This window comes from Daktulosphaira vitifoliae, unplaced genomic scaffold, assembly GCF_025091365.1.
Source record: "Daktulosphaira vitifoliae isolate Bord-2020 unplaced genomic scaffold, ASM2509136v1 Scaffold_1, whole genome shotgun sequence".
Classification (NCBI taxonomy): domain Eukaryota; kingdom Metazoa; phylum Arthropoda; class Insecta; order Hemiptera; family Phylloxeridae; genus Daktulosphaira; species Daktulosphaira vitifoliae.
Genome location: NW_026099572.1, coordinates 77,443,890 through 77,462,602, shown reverse-complemented (window position 1 = coordinate 77,462,602; position 18,713 = coordinate 77,443,890). Strand labels below are relative to the sequence as shown.

Here is an 18,713-nt window from a genome sequence, read left to right as displayed (position 1 = left end):
TAAATATCTAAGGTTTTAGTATAAAAAAAAATTATGTTGATTTGTTGATTTTTCAAAAAGTTATGGAAGTTTTAAGAAAAAAAAGTGAAAAAATTTCGAAAATTAGCGATTTTTAAATTTGTAATTTTTTTGGATATTTCCCCCATTTACGGGGAACGAGGGAAATTTTTTCAATTTTTAAGGGTAATGTCTTCAACTAGATACGATTTGTGATCTTTTGACGTATTTTTCAAAGAAATCGGTCCAGTGAGAGCTGAGAAAAAGTGGCAACAGACATAAAAAAAAAAAAAACACATCATAGTAAAATTAATACCTTCTCCGCTACGCATCGAAGCTAATATTGGCGTAATTATCCACCTAATAAACCTAATTATCAAAACCTTGTTATATAGGTTAGATATGTTTTAAAGCGCGACGAGCCGTGGTATTAAACCCTTTTTAAATAATTTAATCAAAAAAGCATAAAATTTTTTTAAAAATTTTAATTAAGCAAAAAAGATACATATATTTTACTCTTTTAAAGTACAGTATTCTTCACAATAAATCTTATAGTGTTATTATATTGTGAAATCTGAACCGGTTTTCAATGACTTTAATCAATGTTTAAATAAAGAAATGGATTGTTAAATTAAGATATTACTAATACTATAAGATTTTCTCATTAATTTACCTTTTTTAAAACAGGATAATTTATAACTTAAGTAACTCACAAATTGTCATAGTTATTTTTTACGGTTTTATTTACACTAGAAACTGCTGAGATTTTCTTTTTAATTTATACTCCGCTCCACTTCTTTTATCATGCCATTTACTACAGTACTTTTATTGTCAGCCCAGTCATTCTATTTAAGCTGTATAAAAGTGCTTACATCAACATTACAGAGTAAATAAAACATTAAGATTTTTTGTGATAATGAAACTCTATATTTTTTAATTTGCTCAATCATGTTGACGTGAAATTCTATGTAGTCTATGCATTTTTTTAGAATATTTGAAGAATGCTGGTGTTTACTGGGTTCTCGTGGTTTTTTTTTAAATAGACTTACATTAATAAGAAAACGTAAGATGTTAAGAATCTGAAATATGTTTTTAGTTTTTGGCTTTTTCTTCAAGTCTTTTTGCAGATGACAAACAACAGTAAACTCGTAATTCACGTTAAACGACTAGCTCAAGAATACCCTCGGGAACTACTATTCGTTTAATAGAACAGGCAAATTACTGAAGTTAGAATTAACATTGGACCGTAAAATTGAATTTCCGACCACACTAAGTAACCTGTCACTATCGATCAACCACTCGACTTTTTTTTTTCTGCTACTGAAATTTTAAAAAGAAAAATTCATAGTTTCTATAGAAATCTTGAGTTAATACATCTTAATTCATTATTTATTTTTGTTAACAGTTGCTTATTTAAATATGGGACAATTGATGGCAACAATGGGTCGTTGTGAAGAAGCTGAGACTGTTCTCAAGACATGTGCTATGTTAGATGGATCTCGCTCAAAGGATCCCGTTAATCACGAGACCAGTAGGGTATCCGCTTTAGTCACCTTGGGAAAACTTCATGCTGATAGAGGAAGATACACGGACGCAGTTCAAGTTTATAAACAAGCTGTCAGTGTACTTCCACAGTATTACAACTCGAGGGTAAGTTAACTTAATAAAAAAAGAACAAAACTGTCGATTGACCTAAATATCCCAAACTAATCAATTATTCAACCAATATCGGAATAGCTAAAAAACTGATAAATAGAACTTACTATAACTTAATAAATAAGCCAGGAACCACTATACAGATGAATGAAGAAAGGATTTTGTAATAGGTAAATAGTTTATTTTCGTGAAAATGATTACGTTGAGATTGTAATTATTGTACATATTGATATATTTAAAGATAGTAATAATGAAAATATAATATAAAAACCGTCCCTTACTTTTTTTTTTAACAAATAGTTTTTCACAACTAAAATCATTGGAATAACTGATGAAGAAAAATGTATAGAATTTATTGAGAACAAATTCAAAAATTTCGACAAAAAACATTTACCCAGTTATAATATCTTTTTTAGACTGGTAAAAATTATAATTATGACTTATTTCAGTTAAGGTCTATAAAGTACTTTTACTAAAATTCATTGAATTCTGTAGGTGTAAAAAAAGACATCTTTTTAAATATAACATACACTCATTATTATATTATACAGCTTTTTTTTATCGAAATGTAAAAGTCATAAATATTGAAAACACTATAAATTGAATTTATTATTCACATTAAAACTCTGAGTAAGAATAAAAATCAAATGACTATAAAAAAAATAATTTTTTTTATGTTCTCTAAAGAAAATTACTTATCTGAGAAATTTGTAAGTCTTAAAGAGCTTTCATAAGAAATGTTTTTGAAGAATATAAAAAAAGGTAAAGCAGCAGTTGTATTATGCTAGTGGTTTTTATTAAACTCGTTTAATCTGATTAAATAGAGTTTTTAGTTCATTTTGCATACCAGTCATAATATTTTACAGACAGCCGTGGATGTTACTTGTTCTAAAAATAACGAGATAAAAAATAATTTACAGCAATAATAAGTATAAAAGTATTTATATTTATTACTTAACATAACCATTACATCGTCTAGCAATACTAATAAAAACATTTTTACTTTTCATAGAAATCTTTGCTTTAAATTAAAATTTTACCCATTTTGTAAAAATTAGAAATATATTTTACAATACACAAATAGTAATTTATGTTTCAATACATTTTATTGTAAAGAAAACTCATTTAAAATTAGAAAACGGGCCGAAACAATATTCATTATTTATTCTTCATTTAAGATATATTTTGAATATAGTTAAATTTTATACCTTAAAACTTTAAAAAACATAATTGCTTTGACTAATAATATTTACTCTAAAGTGTCAAGTTAATTAATTATAATTAGTTAAATTATTAAAAGGATTAGATTATCAGAAAAATTATTTGTCAACTCCTCTGAAGCACCTGCTTACAAGTTAATGCTAACTCAGTTGATACCGTTGGGTGCACCTAAGTCACCCTTATTTCTTTGTGGTCATTTACATAATACGAGTTTTTCCTTAAAACCTAAGCAAACACTGTTGTTATCACGACATAAGATCTTTTACTTTCATGATTTAGGCACTAATTATAGTTTAGGTTACAAGTGCATAAAATATTTAATTTTAATTACAGGATAATTAACCGAGTGTAAATAACTGTAAAAAGAACTTTAATGTTTCGATTAATTGATCCCTATTTCTCTTCCTTTTTTACAACTTTATTTAATTTCGTTTACATATACATAAACTACATTAATAATATCCTGTTTATTGTATACCACAGCTACCTCAGCGAGATTCTATATATATGCCGCGTAGATGACGTATTAACGTTAAGCTATTATGACAATATTATGTTATGTGAAAATGTTTCTCCTCAAATGATTCCCCAATTTGATTTGAAAACTCATCCATCTACACAATGCAATATATTATGAGCATGAATATGCCATCGTGTCCATTGTTCGATTTCGACAGAATAAATCATATGATATAACAATAGAGAAATACATGATCTATACATCGAGTCGACGAATTCAATAATTTAACGAAATGGAATTGTAATAAAATCATAATGCGACTGCTTTACAACCGAGTTGATTAAAATTGAGGTGCTGGCGAATACGACAAAAAAAAAAAATTAACTATTTATTTCAACGTATTACATGTACTTGAGCAAACTTATTGCGAACTTCTTTATTTATAATATTGTACAAACGTTTATATAGGTTCTGTTCAGTCTTTATGGTGACGCATTATCTCAACTTAACCGTCATAGGGAAGCTGAAATGTGGCATAAAGCGGCTCTGGAAGCTGGTCCAGATCATGTACCTTCACACTTAAACTATGGAAAATGGCTGGCGAAAAACGTGAGTAGTGGTTGCAAAAGCTAAATTAAAAAATATCAACAAATCAAATATATATATTTTTTTAATTACAATTTAAGAGTTCTATTTTTATTCTATAACATTAAAGATTTAGAAAAGAAAAATACACCATTATATAAATCACTCATTCCTGTTTATTAATTATAATTTATTTTAAAAAACTAATAACATCATAAATCTACTCACCATACTTTGAAAATAACTACATTTCAACAATGATATAAAGTTTTCTACTGGACCATCAATGTATAGAATATAATTTTTAATTATATTGTTCGTCTTAAATTCTAAGTTTATGACAATATTTAATCTTTTAATACAATATTTTATTGTTTCATATTTTAAATAACTCTTAAAAACTTCATTGTAATTATAGAAAATATATAATAGGTAAATTTGATGGCAAAATTATTCTTTAAATACTAAATAACAATAATTTAATTATCCCACATAAAAATATGTTCTGTTTTTATGTAATCAAAATTAGAAAAAGTAGGCTACTATAAATTTAAACCAAGAGCAGTTTTTTTTTTTGTATAGATTACATTTTAATTTCTATTCCATACAAATGTTTAGTTAAACTAGAGAAAATTGAGAGGGGTAAAAAAGGTATAATGTAGTTAATTAAAACTTGGTTGATCCCAACAAAATAATTAAATTTAGTGAGTAGAGATTTTATAGGACAATGTACAATAGCCATGTCAAAATGTTGAATCCAATTAAATTTTTTAATCACATTATGCACCCAGGTTCATTTCGCAAATAATATTGTGTCAAATAGTTGTATTACATGCACACACATCGCGTGTGGCACGTTTTAAGTCTAACAAATGAATTTGTCAACAGTAAAAATATATTTTTCACTTAAGGTGAAAAAAGTTCAGAAAATTAAATATTTATAACGTCATTAAGCTTTATTATGAATTCACTACTGAACTTGAAACAAGTGTAGGATAAATACAGTCATTCGAATTCTATTGTTTCTATTTATGTGCACTTTAAGAGTGCAGTAATAATTTCCACATAGAACATGACAGAGTGTTTTTTTTTGGGTCGACATACGAAAACAATATATTATTCCAATGTCACTCATCGATTTTAAGATGCAGTTTATTTATCTAGTTGAGTTAGATTAGTTAATAATGAAAAATTCAAAATCATGTAAAATTACTAAGAACAATATTAAATCTCAATTGATTAGCATGATAGTCTTTTAAATTAATTGTTGTCACTATTATACAAAATTTAAAAAAAATTATAGATACTTCCGGAAAATAAATATAAAATAAACTAAAAATTTCAATAAAAGAAACTTTAAAATACAAGAGTTATAAATATGAGATAAACATAAGTTAAGTGAACACATTAAGTTTAAACGAAGATAAATGAAGATTTAATAATTGAGAATTCATTTTAAAAAATTGCTATAAAAAGTAGAACAAGTAGAGATTAAAGTAATGTTTTTTTACTAGAGGTGCGAGATTTAACTCTAAACAAAACACGTAATAGAAAACCAAGAGCATCAAGTGAATTATTGAGGGAATTATACATAAATTGAGCATCAGCATTATTTATACGGAAAATCAATAAGAGAACATAAAAATAATAATTGATCTAGTCATGTCGTGGTGGCAGTAATTTAAAATTAAAAATAAAATCGGTACAGGATAAAAATATATGCTAGACCCCCTCCAGACGTAACTGATCTTTAATAAAATAAGGGTTCATTATAATATAACTATACTCATGGAGAGATTGAACAAGAGCAAAGTATAAGGCACGGAAACAGTTAAGCGACTTGAAGAGCTTGATATTACGTTTTATAAATCATAAAACATTAAAAGCTCTACTAATGGTCATAACAATATATTGACTAAAGTAAAAGGTACTAGTATAATAGATATCAAGGTCTTGGATGAAGTGTAGTCGTTATAACCGGATACCATTTAGATAGTTAGGTTGATGAATAGAGTCTCTAGATATGGAAATAAAAATAACACTACACTTATCAATATTAAGAGATAGTCCAAAATGAGAAACTCAGCAACTAAACTGATTATGTTCTCTTTATAAAAGGAGACAATTTACAGGAGATTCAATCTAATGAAAAATTTTAATCAGTTTAAAAAAAAAATTGATCATTAAAAAGTAATATAAACCAAATAAAAGGTATATTATTAATTTTAACGAATAGTTTACGGTCAGAAAAAAAAGAGCGTAACTAAAAAAGGAGATCATCAAAACCAAAACTAAATTCATTATTAGGTAAATTATGAGAAAGTGTGTCAAATGTATTAAAAGAGTCAATTAGAATGATATAAACCTGGAAATTCTTAATTAAAACTGGGGCCCATATAATTATAAATAAAATATTCAACAATTTTTGAACAAATAATTTATTTACTTTAAAGTAATTTACTGTTTAATATTGTCTTACATGTATTTTTCAAACTCACATGAATATATATATATTATAAATTTTAATATAGTGCACATATAAAATTTGCTAATGCTTTGATAATATAAAAAATTCAATTATGACATATACAAAGTGTATTCAGAAAATAACGGGAATTTTTGTTTTTTGAAAAATTGTTCATTTATTCGTCTACATTAATGTTGTTGTCTTCAAAAAAGTCCCCATTAGATATTATGTACTTGTGCCAACGCTTCTTCTGGCCCTAAAACAGTTCTCTAACACTATCTTTGGGATAACCTTCAGCTCATTCAGCGATGCGCTTTTAATGTCATCTATACTTGTAAAACTTTATTTTTAGAAATAGAAAAAAGTCACACGAAGACACGTCTGGCGATTATGTAGGCTGGGGCATCGTTTTTTTCGGGTTGCTTTACGCAAACGGAGTCAAATTTGTAGATAGTACTTCTTATTGACCGTTTAACCTAGTGGCAAGAATTCATAATGCACTATGCCATTAAAATCGAAGAAAACAGTGAGCATAACATTCACATCCGATCGCACTTGTCGAGCCTTTTTCGGTCTTGGCGATCAAGAAGGCCTCCACTGGGACGTTTGGTCCTTAGTTTCGATATTGTATCTATAAATCCATGTTTCGTCACCTGTTATAAAATGTTTCAGTAATTCTGCAACGTTGTTGATTTCATTAAGTGATTCCTGAACAACTTCCATTTGTCGCTGTTTTTGTTCAAATTTCAACAATTTTGGAACAGATTTTGCTACTACGCGTTTCATACCCAAAATATTTGAAAAAATTTCATGACATGAGCCAATCGATATTTCAAGCAACTTCTCTAATTGTGAGTCGTTCATAACCACGTCCGTCATCTTCAACGTCTTCACGGCCATATTAGAAAGGCTTATACTAATCGTATATCCTTGTTTTACTCGCAGCAGAATAACCATAAGCCTTTGTTAACATTTTACACACTTTGTTACACTTTATTTCATTTTTTAATCAAACCAAACCCGCCACTGACAAAATAAAAAATAAATCTAGTTAAAAATTTTATCATACTTCAGGAACATGTTTATCAATATTATAAAAAAAAAATTGTTTTAATCAGACTCGATAAACTCGCGAAATTTAAAAATTCCCGTTATTTCTGAAAACACCTCGTACAACACATACAGGACAATAAGTCATTTTTTGACAAAGATTTTGTTTTTCCCCTATTATATAATTTACATAAATTTTAATGTATTTTTAGAGAACCCGAATTCACGAAGCAGAAAATTGGTTTCTACGGGCAAAAAAATTGGCTCCTGGTGATTCATCAGTTTATAAACATTTTGGTCAGTATTTTTATATCACATTTTTTCTCATTTTAATTGTCATTAGCATCTGTTTATTTTAATTTTCTAGGAGTATTTTTATTAGAACAAGAAAGATATCCCGAAGCAGCTGCTCACTTAATGGAAGCTGTTATGTTAGAGCCAGAAGACTATGATCTCATCGTTACCACGGCGACAGCTCTAAGACAGGCAGGGATATCGCTTAGGGCCGAAGACATGTATAGAAAAGCTGCAATGCTCAGACCACAAGTATGATGAACAATAATTTATGTTAATCAAAGATCATTCTACGTTGAATGGAAATTTTTTTTTAAGAACAAAAATCACTACTCAGGAAATAATTAATTAATAATTAAGTTAATTCAATAAGCAAAAAAAAATATAGCGTCAAAAAAGAACAGTTTTTGAAAATGAATCTTGTGTGCTGTGCAATGATATTTTGTTAATTCTATTAGGCATTAATAGAAAAATCATACATCAATATTTCTTATTAGTGATGGCGTAACCAGAAGATAACAAGGGGTCCTACCCTCATTATCAGCAATAAGAATTATGTAAATGAAATAATGAGCAAAAAAATATGTATCAAAATATGGAATTTTATAGATATTATTACTATGCCCTCCATTATAAAATTCTGGTTACCCCACTGTTATTAATATATATTTAAAAGGATTCTCTGAAAAGTATCTTCTAATAAATAGCAATTGTCTTAATTAGATACCATCTTGATTTGTCAAATTTAGTATACTTTTTTAAACTTGTGTTGTATAGGAAAAAAATTCTCAAATTCATTTTTTTAATTTTAAAAATAAAATATTTTATAATTAAGTAAGTAATAAAATGGAGTATTAAACATAAGTGGACTTTTTCAATAACAGCTTATAAGTCTAATTAAAAAAAAACGCACATATCATGATAAAACACCTTCTCAGCTATAATTTAATTTAAAACCTTAAAATAAAAGTAAATAAATCATAGAGTATAAATTTTATGAGTATAAACATTATATTTAGATTAAAATCATTCGAAATAGTTTAAAATAATTATGATGTATTATAAATTGACGTGAATAAAAACAATTTCTAGCAATTTTTTTTTATTGCCAAATGAACAATACGGAGAAGGAATCACTATTGTTATACCTGTATGTTTTATATTTGTAGATTACAATAGCTTTTTACAATGAATTTATATAACTTGAATCTTTAAAACGTGAATACATAAATGGAAAAAAGACAATTTTGGGGGTAGTAATATATATACTTTTATAACAACTTTTATAACTTTGTATAATAAAAATATATTGTGCGGCGAAGACGACACACTCCCCATGAGTGTATTTCTAGCACTTTTTAAATTATTAATAATATTATATAATTTTACATTAATACCGTATTAAAATTATAAAATTAAAACTAAATTAATAACTTCTTTTTGTTTAAATTATACATCCCAAAAACAAAACTCTGGCTTTTAAAATACGAACCATAAATATATTAATAAAAATATAAAGTTGTAAAATATTAAAAAAGTAATAATATTTAGAAAAATAAAAAGTGAATTTTTGAACATTTTTTTCGATTTTGGTGTTTCATTCTCATTCTATTTTTTGAAATTTGTTTGTAAGAAATAAAATATAAAAAAAAAAAAGCTATTTTAGTTTTTTTAATGATAAATAACAAAAGAAAATATAATAAGAACTGATCAATTATATGACTAAAATTATTTTAATTTATAAATATATTTATAATATTAATTTTTAACTAATAAATATAAAAAATGTCACTAAAAATCACAGATACGTATTTTGGAAACAATATTACCATTATAACACTAAATACATGACACCTCAATCTAAATATACTCCCTTATATACTATTAATAGTGACCATATCATTTAATGACGTTATCACAAAGTGATGTTATCAGCTAGTTGAAAGTCACATTTTGTCAGTTTACATATATTAAATAACGAATTGTTCAGTGGGCTATGATTCCAATTAATTAAATAATTCTTATTTTTAAACATCTCTAATACCTCTATTATATTAAGTTCTTTGTAATTATTTACGTTTTTAAATAGGTTTATGATTTTAATAAAGTAACTATGTATCAATATATGTTCAGCAACAGAAGATTTATCAACTAAGTGTTCTTTAAATATTACATCTATGTTTATTTTTCCTTACTCTACGTAAAATTTATTACATTTTTTACATTGTATTTTATAAATACTCAATTTCCCTCTTTCTTCTACTTTATCTTTTGGGTTAACAAATAATGTCTTAAATTATTACTCTTAGATGTTATTAAAGTAATACCAATATCTAAAAAATTTTAGCTAACCTATTCGAAATTCCCAAATAGTATAAAATAGGCGACCCCTAATTACTTTTTGTTCTCCCACAATAGTCAGTGTACTAACTACCTTCATCAATTCTTTATTCCACTTTTGTGTTCGGACTAATTTTCAAATTGCGTTTTCGTCATATCCATTAAAACTAGCTATTTATTAGCTATGCTTTAAACATATTCTAAGAAGGCAGTAATTGTTTTTAAAAATGTTTAGCAAAATTATAATTGTATCAAAAGTTATAATCGTTTTTAATTAGGTTTGAAACACTCTGTATATTACAATAATTTTAGAAATTCAATTTTAATTTTTAGACAAATTTGTGAGGCTAAGAGACCCTAGTTTCAATCTATTTACGCCTGTCCTAGGATATTAAAATATATATCTATTTTATTGATATTATGATGATTTTTATTGGATTTTAATTATTTCATTATGAATATTTTAATTATGGAAGATTCACCATGACATACCATATATCTATTTCTCTGATCAGATTACTTTTTTTCAATTAACAAAATTTAATTTATAATCAATTTCGGGTGAGTAAGCAAATAACGGTTATGGCGACGACCCGCGGGGACAGAGATTATGGAAATTTCTACTTCTCTCGCGCCAACTGTGTAGTTGATGTTTGCGATAATCACTTTAATTGAAAATGTTCCTCTGTCTCCTTATTGGGTTTACATTGTACGCGTATGTATTAATTCACCCTAACCATTGGTAGTAATTCACTTATAATAAATGTGCGCAAGCTGCGACAACTGATTCAGCAAAGATTCTTTGAAATGAACCTATAATTTGTCTTGTCGTTAGCACATGCCAAGCATAGCACACAAGTTAAGATTTAATCTTAACATAAAGGTCGCTAACAAAGTACACATCGACTAAGTATTAAAATTAATGCTATTTATAATTGTGTAAATATTTAATTATTAATTTTTTAAGAAAATTTAATGAAATCTTCGAATTAAAAAAATTTAAATTATTTTAAGTGTCTTGTATTTAAATTGTTGACGAAAACTCGTAGTTTAATACAAATTTTAAATTGTTACCAGTAAAAAAATTTGTTTTTAGGATGCAAGTAGTCACAGCAATCTTGGAGCAATGCTTCATATGAATGGAAAACATCGTGAAGCATTAACTAGTTACCAAAATGCCTTAAGAATATCGCCAAACGATCGGACAACTTTAGATAACCTAAACAAGTTAAGAAACGTCCTACGACGTAGATCTAGAGCGTGATGCTTTCTGTCGACTCAGCGTTTGAAAATTAATTTTTAATAACCTGTTATTGTTTCTTATAGTATATAAATATATATTTTTTTTAACTCCAAAATATAATTAACTTATGTAATGCTTTATAATGTATAATTATACTTAATTGTGTATTTATTTTAATAACAATATGTATGGATAAAATTATATTTATAAACCCTTTTAAAAAGATAGTTCATATCAGCGAATTAAGGTATGACAAATTACAATTAAACGTCACCTTACTTCATTCAACTATGAGATTTATATATTTTAAAGAAAATTTTTAAATTATGTGATTAAAAGTGGTGTTAAAAATAATAATATTTGTAAGCATTTTAAAATAAAATAATTAATAAATGTATACAATAAATAAAAAATTATTTATACACTAGATGTGTAATTGAATAAATATGTATTCACTGATTCTTTAAGTTCCTACAACCATTAAAATCATATAACCTAAATTATTTAATTTTATGCCAAACAAAACACGTTGCAAAATATTAAAATGCAACCAGATATCAAATACTACCCGAGGCATATTTATAAAAATTACATGTTTTTTATACAACGAATAAAGAGTAAAAAAAAACACAATTTTCTAATGTTACACTCATTTTCAGTTTTTTAATTTACATAGTGGATATAAAACTAAAAGACTCAAATTATCTCAACTTAACTATTAACATTTTTTGTTTTACGTTTTTATATCTATACTCACATTATCTGTAATAAAAAATTATATTAGACCAAAAATTATCATTAGTTATTATTATTTAATTTTAAATTGAATAAAAAATCTTATTATAAACTATTTACAAAATCAACTACAAAACATTCTCTTTTTATATAATTTACAATTATTTTTTAACCATACAACTAAACTTATTTGTAACATACTATGTATCTTTTGGTAGATCATAATACACCGTATGTTTAATAAAATAGTTTTAAGTAGGTTATTGTTATTTTTAACATGTAATACCTATATAATTTTACAATTTATCGCGTTTTTTAAATTACTTAGTTCATTTCCAAACAAATAAAATTTTACGCATGAAATTTTCCTTTAATAAATATTCTAATTTCCTAAAACTTAGTTATCCGTTTAAATAATATAAACACAAGTATTTACGAAATTGATTTTATACTGTATGAAAAAAATAAAATAAACTTTAGTATGATATTTGGAAATTGTAATATGAAATTATATTAATTAATATTGAATACAATAAATTTGTTTTTAAGTAATATAGTTTTTAAAAAATATATTTTATATTAATGAAATTAAAAAGAAAATTGTTCTACATGCATTGTATTAAATAAATTTATTTACACATATTTTAATTTAAACCAATTAAATAACTAAAGTTTATTTTATTTTTTNATTTTAATTTAAACCAATTAAATAACTAAATCATTAGAGAGTAATTTTATATTATTCTTTACATTGTTGGTGAATAAAGATATGAATAATATAAAAATGTAATTGGTTTCCTTTTTTTTTTTTTTGAATAATACAATTTTATACTTACTACATGCATGTAAATTTTGTAACTGCTGTTTGTTATGCTCAATATATTTTTAACTAAAATCATTTTTTTCTCATTCATACTATTTATTTATTTGAATTACTTTTGAAGTACATTATAGACACAGTTTTTTATATTTATTCTATTCTTTATAAAAAATTATATAAATTAATTAATTTTATATAATAATCAAAAACATTATTCTAATGTTACAATTACATCATCATATATGTATAAACAACATATTATAAATTAATATCATAATACAATTACACTAAGCTTGATAATATCAAACAAATAAAACAATCTTGTCAATATTATAATATATTTGTTATGTCAACTTATACAATAAATATAATGTATAATAAAGCGTCGTTATAATTAAGATATTTTGTACATTTTGTGTAAAGACAATAAAGCTAAGAAGTTATGAACACATTTTTGTATTGTTTTACTTTGTAATGCTAAGAGTAACAAAATACAAATTTTTTAATAATAACTTACTATAAATCAATGTTCATTTTGAAATGAACTTAACGATGGATCAGCACCTAAATGTGTTGGACCCTCTGTTTTTTATTGGTGGGCAACAGTACGGACTTCCATTAATATTGGTTTTAGAACAATATGGTGCGTCTGTATTTACAACACAATATACTCCTTTGATCCTAAATTAAATTATTACCTTTTTATTTTTAAACACTATTTTATGAAAATGTAAAATAATTAAAAAATATCTAATTCATTAAATACGTCTTCATAATATTCAATATTTAAAGAAATTTATACTATATGCAAAAAGCAAATGCTTGTCTGCACGTATGTGCAATTGATATGATTTTTAATATTCGCCGTGATTATTTTTGTTGATGTTCAATATGTAAAAAACTAATATAGCTTTTTTTTAATAACATTAAAAATAAAAAAAAAACACTTTTCAAAGTTTAAACCTTTAAAATGTAAAAGTAACATTACACTTCAAAAATTGACATATTTTATTCATTTTAGTTATTAAAATTAATTATATTTAAAAAATATTTATAACAAATATTAAATAATAGTTTCAATTTATAATGGTAATTAGTAAACTTGCCTGTCAGGCGTATGTTGTCCCAATAAAACATAAGGTATTTGACCAAGAGAATTAACAATTGGTCGATTTAAACCATCGCCTAAACATCTTTTAGTGCAAGGAAACGCTTTTCGAGCTAAATTTTGATTTAAACTCTCTGCGACGTAACACACACTTCGTGAATGACTACACAATTCAACATCTATTAAAAATTATAAAATAAATTATTTATTATTTACAGCATTCTAAAAAAGACTGCAAATCTTAATTTAAATGTTAATTTTTTTATTATCTATACTTGTTTATACGAAAAACAAAAACGGAGATGTTATGATCAGAGCTCAATGACCGTTTATAACTTCAGATATTCGAAAGTGGACTGTCTAAAATTTTTGTTATTATCCGTTCATCTTTGTTTTTATATCACAAGACAATGTACTTTTTGAGAAAACTTTTTAAAAGTGAATAAATACAATTAAAATCGAATTATTTATTGTTTTTGAACCCATCTCAAAGTATTTGTATTCATTTATATTAATTGCTTAATTAAAAATAAATATATTGCGTATGTTTTAACCTATATGATATTTTTCTCTATTACGGTACTGAAATAATATAAAAAAAATAAAATAAGCAAACTAACATTTAAACTTAGAAATATGCAACATAAATTTTCGCATTTAGCTTATTGGTTTTCTAAAACAAAATTATAACTCACATTTGTATTTTTAGAACCTTTCAAAAATATATGCAAGAGGTTATGAAGTCAGAATCATTGTAATTTATTTAAACATTTTTTATATTAACCACTGGACTCAATGATAACAATTTAAAACCCGAAACAAAATTTAAATGTTTTTCTCTCATTATATTAGGAGGATAGTTTTCCTTATACGTTTATCAAAATAACAATTAATGTAATCAGTAACATACCCTTAATTTTCAATAGGATAAAGCTTTATAAAAATAATTTTTAATGAATATTTTGTATATGTTTACTTGTTATGTATATTTCGTATAATTAGAGTCAATTAATCACTTTAAACTCAAACTTATGAATACGCTACTGAATTTACTGTTATTTACTTATTTTATATTAATTAATATTGAGAAGCTTTACTAGATGCATTAGAACAGAATGGTTGAATATGTCCACCATTTAAACAAAAGTCGACATGTCCCATCCTGCTTAGATCTCCATAATTCGCCGTTGCATGTATAACCTGAACAACGTTTGCATCTCCAGGGTCCAGTCGTCCAGCAGCCCTATTTCTAATTAATGGTTTTGCCGGATCTATACCTAGTTGATTATCATAATATTGTAAAAAACAATGGGTTATATAAAGCTTACAAAATCAAATAAATATCAACATGAATAGTGAAAAATTGTTAATCTAACCGATAAATTCTTTCGAGACAGTTCAAAAATAAATAAACAGAGACCAATGACGGGAATATTGTCAATGAGTGTAAAAATTAACCGTAACGTATGTGCGTGACTAGACTAGATAACACGTGATGACCTCTATTTCTTACCGATAATCCTATGCATCCGAAAAGGTAAATAGTTGGCTATCACACCACAAACATGTGCACCTAAGCTGTGACCTACACACGTTAACTGATCAACATTCAGTCCAGCGTTTCGCAAATGAGAGAGCATCAAAGCTATACACTTGGACACTGGTCTTATGTTATTAACAGCAGCACCGTAACAAGGTATTGCTGAAAGTCTTCCCCAATCTACTAGGAATACATTATAGTTACCGTTCGACAAATAAGCTGAAAATCAAACCAAATTATTAAAATCTCTCAATAATCTTGAAATTTAAGGTAACAATTTATGTAAGGTCTAAACCAAAACCTATTCGCCGTTTTTCAATAAAGTGATATTATACAATATCATAAATATATACGTTCATTTAACTGAAAGGAAAAATTAATTTTTTTTTAATGTATGAATAAAAATTACCATCTCTCAGCACAGCAGCGGGTAAAAAATCCTGAGAAACACCTCCATACCCGTGAACTATAAGAACAGTCGGTAGAGAATGTTCCCATCCACTGGAGTGAAGCCATGCAGGTGATCTAAATTCGATTTTTTGTTTTACAGTTTTGGGTCCGTTAGCCGTATATCTAAAAAATTTAATTATAAATTACTCAATGTTTACAAATTTTATAAAATTTTACAGTTAAGAATGATTTTAAATTTTAACATTTTAAATTAAATTTGTTTTGTTTTAGAAATTTTATTTAAAACTAATTGACGAGTAATGATACAATTTTTTTTATCAAGACATGTTTTAAAAAATATATATTGAATTTTTTTATGTTTTTTAATTTTTCAGAAGTTTATTGACATTACTAAATTTTAACTCAAGTATACCTTATTGTATAATAATGAAACAAAATATCATCGCCAGGGCATGAATCGTTCGAATCTCTTCTGTATATACAATCTTCTCGTGTTACATTACCAGTTTGCAAACCAAAAAGCAATGCATCTTGTATCAAACCTCTTCCTCTGAATGTACCTAAACATTTGCGATTTTATATTTGATATAATATTGTAATGTCAAATTATTAAATTGTCGTCTCAAAGTGTAGATAAATAATATATAGCACTTAAATTCTACTATTTTAGCTTCGATGCGAAGTTGAGAAGGTATTAATTTTACTATGATGTGTTTTTTTATTTTTTTTGTGTGTCTGTTACCACTTTTTCTCAGCTCTTACCGAACCGATTTCTTTCAACGATACGTCAAAATATCACAAAACGTATATAGTCGAAGACATTACCACAAAAAATTGAAAAAATTTTCCTCGTTCCTCGTAAATGGGCGAAATCTTCAAAAAAAAATACAAATTTAAAAATCACTAATTTTTGAAATTTTTTTAAATTCTTTTTCTTAACACTGCCATAACTTTTTCAAAAATGACCAAATCAATATAATTTTTTTTTTATATAGATGTACGATGTCTTTACTTATCATTTTGTATATATTTTTTTTAAATCTAACCTTTAACCTGCCCATAGAGGGGGAATCAAAATGACATTATTTCACAAAAAATTAACTTTTTCAACTTAACTTTTGAAAATGTTCTGGAAATGCTGAAACTTTTATATATTTCTTAATACTAAATATAATATACTTTATTATGAAAAAAAAATGTTGGACTTTATTTAATCTTCACGTTGAAAATAATTACCGAATGATATTTTTCTGTTAAAATTCTCGATTTTATATTTTACATTTTTAACTTTATAATGTTATAACTTTTTGAAAAATGTATGGGTCAATACAATTTTTTTATAAGAAATAATATTTATATACATCTTTCATATGACATACTTTTTTTTAAATCAGACCATTTCCCTTAATACAGGGAGGGGGTTCAAAACTTAAAAATGCATATAGAAAAAAGAACTATTTCAACTTAATTTTTGAACGTGTTCCGGAAAAATTTCAGACTAGTTTGATTTCATGGAGAAAACTAACATCAAAGTTAATAGATAGTATATTTTCCTAATAAATAAAAGTTTTTAATAAAATGAAATTATTGTTATAAAAAAAATTACTCAGAGTAATATTTATGTAATATCCTTTAAATTATTTTAATCACTTTGTCTTATACTTTAACTATTAACTTAATATATATATATATTATAATGATCATTATATACCAAGCTATAATACACAAAAAAATTAAATATTATGTTAAGATCAATTGTTGGATAAAGTTAATCACTTAATGGCAATTCTTTTATTTAAAATTTACATAAATTTTCTTTCATAAGTAAAACATGTATATCTGCATATTTCAAATTTAATTTTTTTTAATAAAATACACTTTACTCACCACAAACAGAAGCAACTAACATCAAAACACTTATTGTTATTTGTAACATAATTCAATAGAATAAAATAAAATTATCTTTTCGGTTTTAATATTTTTCGATGCAATTTACTCAAATTATAATATTTATACGACTCTTCATTCCTGCAGCTTCATAACGAAGATAATCAAAACAATGAATTACAATGACTATAAAAATGAATGATAATGGTAAAGTGCATAGTGCTAAATAATGATCGTATACTCTGAAGTCCCCCCCTTTGTGATTTAATGTAGTGGGATATTCGTTAGTTACATTCGATTAACCTACCGCTATTTTTATTTTTTAATTTATTATGCTATACATGTACTAGCTATTATTTTTGACACATATCTAGAAACACGTAGTTGACAGTTAGAATAGCGTTTGTGTTTTACAAATAAGACATTTTTCTAAAATTTTTAATGTTTATTTTTACACGAACATTTAAAAAAGAAAATATATTCAGTTTGTTTATCAGTAAACGACAGATAAGAGCAATAATAATATAACTTCAAGACCAAGCTTTTCAATCTTTCAGTTTCTATTTACCTTTTATTAGGAATATATTGCTTTAATTATGTAATAATATGTTTCAAATGTAATGTTTAAATTTTGAACAATTATTAAATTATTATTTTAATTTCTCATAAAGTCCCTAAAGACTGTATTGTTTTTCTATAAGGACCAATATGAATATATAGTTCTTACTGACCTCTTAAATTTTTTATAAATTGAATCTAAAATACATGAATTAAATAGATAAAATTAATAAAATACTACTGAAAAACTTGGTCTAAATATTTATAAGACAATATTTATAATGTTTATTATTATTTTATTGATGGTTATTTCTCAGTAATTTGTTTGGTTACGGTTGTTG

General features: G+C 25.4%; 2 protein-coding genes across 4 annotated transcripts in view; one reads left to right on the top strand and one right to left on the bottom strand.

Annotated features, from left to right (window-relative positions):
• LOC126895917 (protein O-mannosyl-transferase TMTC2-like) overlaps window positions 1-12,446 on the top strand; it is a 124,537-nt gene extending 112,091 nt beyond the window's left edge. The window contains exons 7-11 of one of the 2 annotated variants that reach the window (XM_050668245.1): window positions 1,403-1,647; window positions 3,803-3,943; window positions 7,649-7,733; window positions 7,804-7,982; window positions 11,167-12,446. In XM_050668245.1, the coding sequence (XP_050524202.1) occupies window positions 1,403-1,647; window positions 3,803-3,943; window positions 7,649-7,733; window positions 7,804-7,982; window positions 11,167-11,334 (818 nt within the window). In that variant the 3' untranslated portion in view covers window positions 11,335-12,446. The remainder of the gene's footprint in view (window positions 1-1,402; window positions 1,648-3,802; window positions 3,944-7,648; window positions 7,734-7,803; window positions 7,983-11,166) is intronic. The other variant, XM_050668243.1, reaches the window with a different exon arrangement.
• A 538-nt stretch (window positions 12,447-12,984) lies between these two features.
• On the bottom strand, window positions 12,985-18,672 carry LOC126895919 (phospholipase A1 VesT1.02-like). 2 transcript variants are annotated; one of them, XM_050668253.1, is made up of 8 exons: window positions 17,815-18,672; window positions 16,753-16,800; window positions 16,340-16,487; window positions 15,926-16,089; window positions 15,490-15,735; window positions 15,074-15,253; window positions 13,975-14,155; window positions 12,985-13,549 (listed from the first exon to the last, which is right to left on the bottom strand). In XM_050668253.1, exons 1-8 carry the CDS (start codon window positions 17,861-17,863, stop codon window positions 13,426-13,428), a joined length of 1,140 nt encoding a protein of 379 aa, XP_050524210.1. In that variant the 5' UTR covers window positions 17,864-18,672; the 3' UTR covers window positions 12,985-13,425. The 2 variants fall into 2 exon arrangements, with proteins under 2 accessions (XP_050524210.1, XP_050524211.1); XM_050668254.1 differs by lacking the exon at window positions 16,753-16,800.
• Window positions 18,673-18,713: the final 41 nt, after the last annotated feature.

Excerpts from the sequence above, each read along its gene's own strand:
- LOC126895919 (XM_050668253.1), bottom strand. The coding sequence starts at position 17,863 with ATGTTACAAATAACAATAAGTGTTTTGATGTTAGTTGCTTCTGTTTGT. Across the intron at positions 16,090-16,339 it reads TTTCATTATTATACAATAAG|ATATACGGCTAACGGACCCA; the intron begins GTATACTTGAGT and ends TAAATTTTTTAG. Across the intron at positions 15,254-15,489 it reads TCGGATGCATAGGATTATCG|GTATAGATCCGGCAAAACCA; the intron begins GTAAGAAATAGA and ends ATAATCAACTAG.